Source organism: Solanum stenotomum, chromosome 2, assembly GCF_019186545.1.
Source record: "Solanum stenotomum isolate F172 chromosome 2, ASM1918654v1, whole genome shotgun sequence".
Classification (NCBI taxonomy): domain Eukaryota; kingdom Viridiplantae; phylum Streptophyta; class Magnoliopsida; order Solanales; family Solanaceae; genus Solanum; species Solanum stenotomum.
In genome coordinates, this window is record NC_064283.1 from 35,480,979 (window position 1) to 35,484,769 (window position 3,791).

The 3,791-nt window shown below is 42.4% G+C and overlaps 1 protein-coding gene across 1 annotated transcript; it reads right to left on the bottom strand.

Moving 5' to 3' along the window:
• Positions 1-660: 660 nt before the first annotated feature.
• Positions 661-990, bottom strand: LOC125855937 (uncharacterized). The gene has a single exon (XM_049535581.1). It carries the CDS (start codon positions 988-990, stop codon positions 661-663), a length of 330 nt encoding a protein of 109 aa, XP_049391538.1.
• Between the last annotated feature and the right edge of the window lie 2,801 nt (positions 991-3,791).

The following is a 3,791-nucleotide window of genomic DNA, read 5'->3' on the forward strand; positions in this document are numbered from 1 at the left end:
ATGATCAAGTCTTCTGAGATAACCGTTATGGAGGAGACAAAGAGAGAAACTGAAGTTCTGCTCTTTGGAATCATGAAATACATTATAATTTATGAGTTGGGTTACGCGCGGGTCGGGTCGGGTCATCGGTGTTACTGGGTAGTTGTCCACGGGCCTTGAAACTTCTCGTGGAAGATATCATGGTCCGTGGCTATGTTCGTGGCATTACCCTGGCAAAGAAACTTACCTGGTACAGATGACAGATCATAAAGTTGCCCGTAAAGAAAATCACGGTCCATGAAACTATCCGTGATATTGACTTGGAACTAAATTTCCTGCCTGAGGTTCACAAGAGGTTAGACGTCTCGTATAATATATGACGAACCGTGAACCCTATTTTATAAAATTTCCAGTAGCTTTCAAACTCAGTCCTCCATTTGACGAATCGTGATAGTTCCCGTGAAAATCTATATGGTTTGTGGTCTAGACCGTGACGTTCAGTCTGCATCAACTTCTGCATTTTCCCCTTTATTCTCTCCTGCACACCTCAGCACACAGTAACTTTATAAAAATAAAGAAAAATAAGGAAAACGAGAATATACCTAATATAATTACATCTTGGGTTGCCTCCTAAGAAGCGCACAATTTAACGTCGCGGCATGACGCAGGTTACTTGATTACTCAGACTTCATCAAGTTTGCATTCCTCCACAATTTTCACATCTTCATGAGCACCCAAATACGCCTTGATTCGCTGACCATTAGCTTTGAACCTCTCGCCTTTCTCATTTTCCAATTCAATAGCACCAGATTGAAAAACCTGTGTGACTTTAAAGGGTCCAGACCATTTAGACTTCAGTTTTCCTGGAAATAGACGTAATCTGGAGTTAAAAAGTAACACCAAGTCACCAGGAGTAAAGCTTTTTTTATCAATATGCTTGTCATGATATAGCTTCATCCTCTCCTTATACAGTTCAGCTCTCTCATAGGCCCTCAGACGGAACTCATCCATCTCATTGATCTGATCCAACCTCAAGTTTGCGGTTTCGCTCCAATTTAGATTCAGCTTCTTCAATGCCTAGAGTGCTTTATGCTCAAGCTCAACTGGTAGATGATACACCTTTCCAAACACCAATTGATATGGAGACATACCAATAGGTATCTTGAAAGCTGTACGATATGCCCATAGGGCATCATCTAGCTTCCGTGCCAAATCTATCCTGTTGGCATTCACTGTCTTTTCAAAGATTGTTTTAATTTCCCTGTTGGAAACTTCCACTTGACCACTCGTCTGTGGGTGATAAGGTGTTGCCACCTTGTGCTGTTTTACTCCATACTTGGTCAGAAGTGCACTAAAGACTTTGTTGCAGAAGTGACACCCACCATCACCAATAATGGTTCTGGGTGTTCCAAACCTTGAGAAGATGTTCTTTTTCAAGAATCCAGCCACACTCTTTCCATCATTCTCAGGTAATGCAACTGCTTCAACCCATTTGGACACATAGTCCACAGCCACCAGTATATAGTTCTTCCCATATGAACTTTCAAAGGGACCCATGAAGTCAATACCCCACACATCAAACAATTCCACCTCCAGAATAGGTGGCATGGGTAACTCTTGGCGTCGAGAGATGGCTCCTTGCCGCTGGGACACATCACAACTCCTTACTATATCCACTGCATCTTGATGAATTGTAGGCCAGTAATACCCATATTGAAGTATCTTGTGAGCTGTTCGAGCACCACCATGATGGCCACCAACTTGAGATGAGTGACAGGCCTCCAAAATATGCAACATTTCGGCTTCCGAAACACACCGTCTAATTATATTATCAGTACACACCCTGTACAGATATGGTTCATCCCAAAAGTACTTGTCTACATCATGCATGAACTTTTTCTTTTGCTGATATGTTAGTCCCTTGGGCATTAAGTCACTGACCAGAAAACTAGCATAGTCAGCAAACCAAGGAATAAGGTCAAGAGTAGCAGCTAATACCTGCTCATCCGGGAATGTGTCATATATCTCAAGCTCAAGTTCTTCCTTCTTTGCAGCTTCCAACCTAGACAGGTGATCAACTACCTGGTTCTCGCAACCTCTCCTGTCTTTCACTTCGAAGTCAAACTTTTGAAGAAGCAATACCCATCTGATCAGCCTAGGCTTGGCATATTTCTTTGCCATAAGATGTCTCAAAGCAGCATGGTCTGTGTGACCTATCACTTTAGTGTCCAGAATATAAGCTCTGAACTTTTCAAAAGCATACACTACAGCCAATAGTTCCTGTTCAGTGACTGTGTAGTTTCGCTGTGCCCCATTTAGCGACGTACTAGCATAGCAAATCGGATTGAACTTCCTATTGCGCTTTTGTCCCAACACAACTCCTAACGCAGTCCCACTGGTATCACACATCACCTCAAATGGCTCCGCCCAGTCTGGGACAATAATCACTGGTGCTGAAATCAGTTTCTATTTTAGGCACTCAAAAGCTTTAAGGCATATCTCATCAAAGACAAATTTCACTTCTTTCTCTAAAAGCTTGCACATGGGGTGCGCAATTTTTGAGAAGTCTTCGATGAAACGCCTATAGAATCCGGCGTGTCCTAGGAAGCTTCGAAGACCCTTCACACAGATTGGCGGAGGTAATTTTTCAATCACCTCAATCTTATCCTTGTCGACCTCAATTCCTTTCTGTGACACCTTGTCTCCAAGGACTATGCCCTCTTTTACCATAAAGTGACATTTCTCCCAATTTAGCACTAAGTTGGCTTCCTCACATCTCTGTAAAGCCCTGCTAAGATTCAACAAACAGTCATCAAAAGTATCGCCTACTACAGAGAAGTCATCCATAAATACCTCTAGAGTGTCTTCAACCATGTCTTAAAATATGGACATCATACACCTTTGAAATGTGGCTGGTGCATTACATAGTCCAAATGGCATGCTCTTAAACGCAAAGGTGCCATAAGGACATGTGAAGGTGGTCTTTTCCTGATCTTTAGGTGCAATTGATATCTAGTTGTAGCCAGAGTATCCATCTAAGAAACAGTACCATCATTTACCTGCCAACCTGTCAAGCATCTGGTCGATGAAGGGCATGGGGAAATGATCCCTCAAAGTCCACCTGTTCAGCTTCATGTAATCCATGCACACTCGCCATCCAGTGACGGGTCTCTGAGGGATTAATTCATTCTTGGCATTCGCTACCACAATCATGCCTCCCCTTTTAGGCACACATTGCACTGGACTGACCCAGTGGCTATCAGAAATAGGATAGACAACCCCAGCATATAACCATTTGATTATTTCTTTCTTAACCACTTCTTGCATAGGTTGGTTCAACCTCCGTTGGTGTTCAATACTCGGGCTGCAGTCTTCCTCAAGCTGAATCTTATGCGTGCAAATACCTAGAGGTATCCCAATTATATCAGCAATGGTCCATCTAATGGCTCTTTTGTATCTTTTTAGCACCTTAATAACCTCTTGTACCTGCTCTTCATTCAAATCTACAACAAATATCATAGGTAAAGTGTTATTAGTACCCAAGAATACATACTTGTGGTGATTGGGTAACTGTTTCAGCTCTAACACTAGTGGCTTCTCAATGGATGGTTTTGCTAGAGGACTTGGCCTGTTTTTCAAGTACAAGTCCAATTTCTTTGGCGCATACGAATGTGTTCCCATACCCTGCAAGGCATTCACGGTCTCTACATAATTAGACCAGAAATCCACATCAAAGTTCATCAGTACTGCTGTTAATGTTTCAACAACCATTCTCTCTTCTACAGGTACCCTCATGTCTTCATCAGTGACCA

Bases quoted from the DNA above. Each gene is read 5' to 3' on its own strand.
- LOC125855937 (XM_049535581.1), bottom strand. From the start codon at position 990: ATGGATGAGTTCCGTCTGAGGGCCTATGAGAGAGCTGAACTGTATAAG.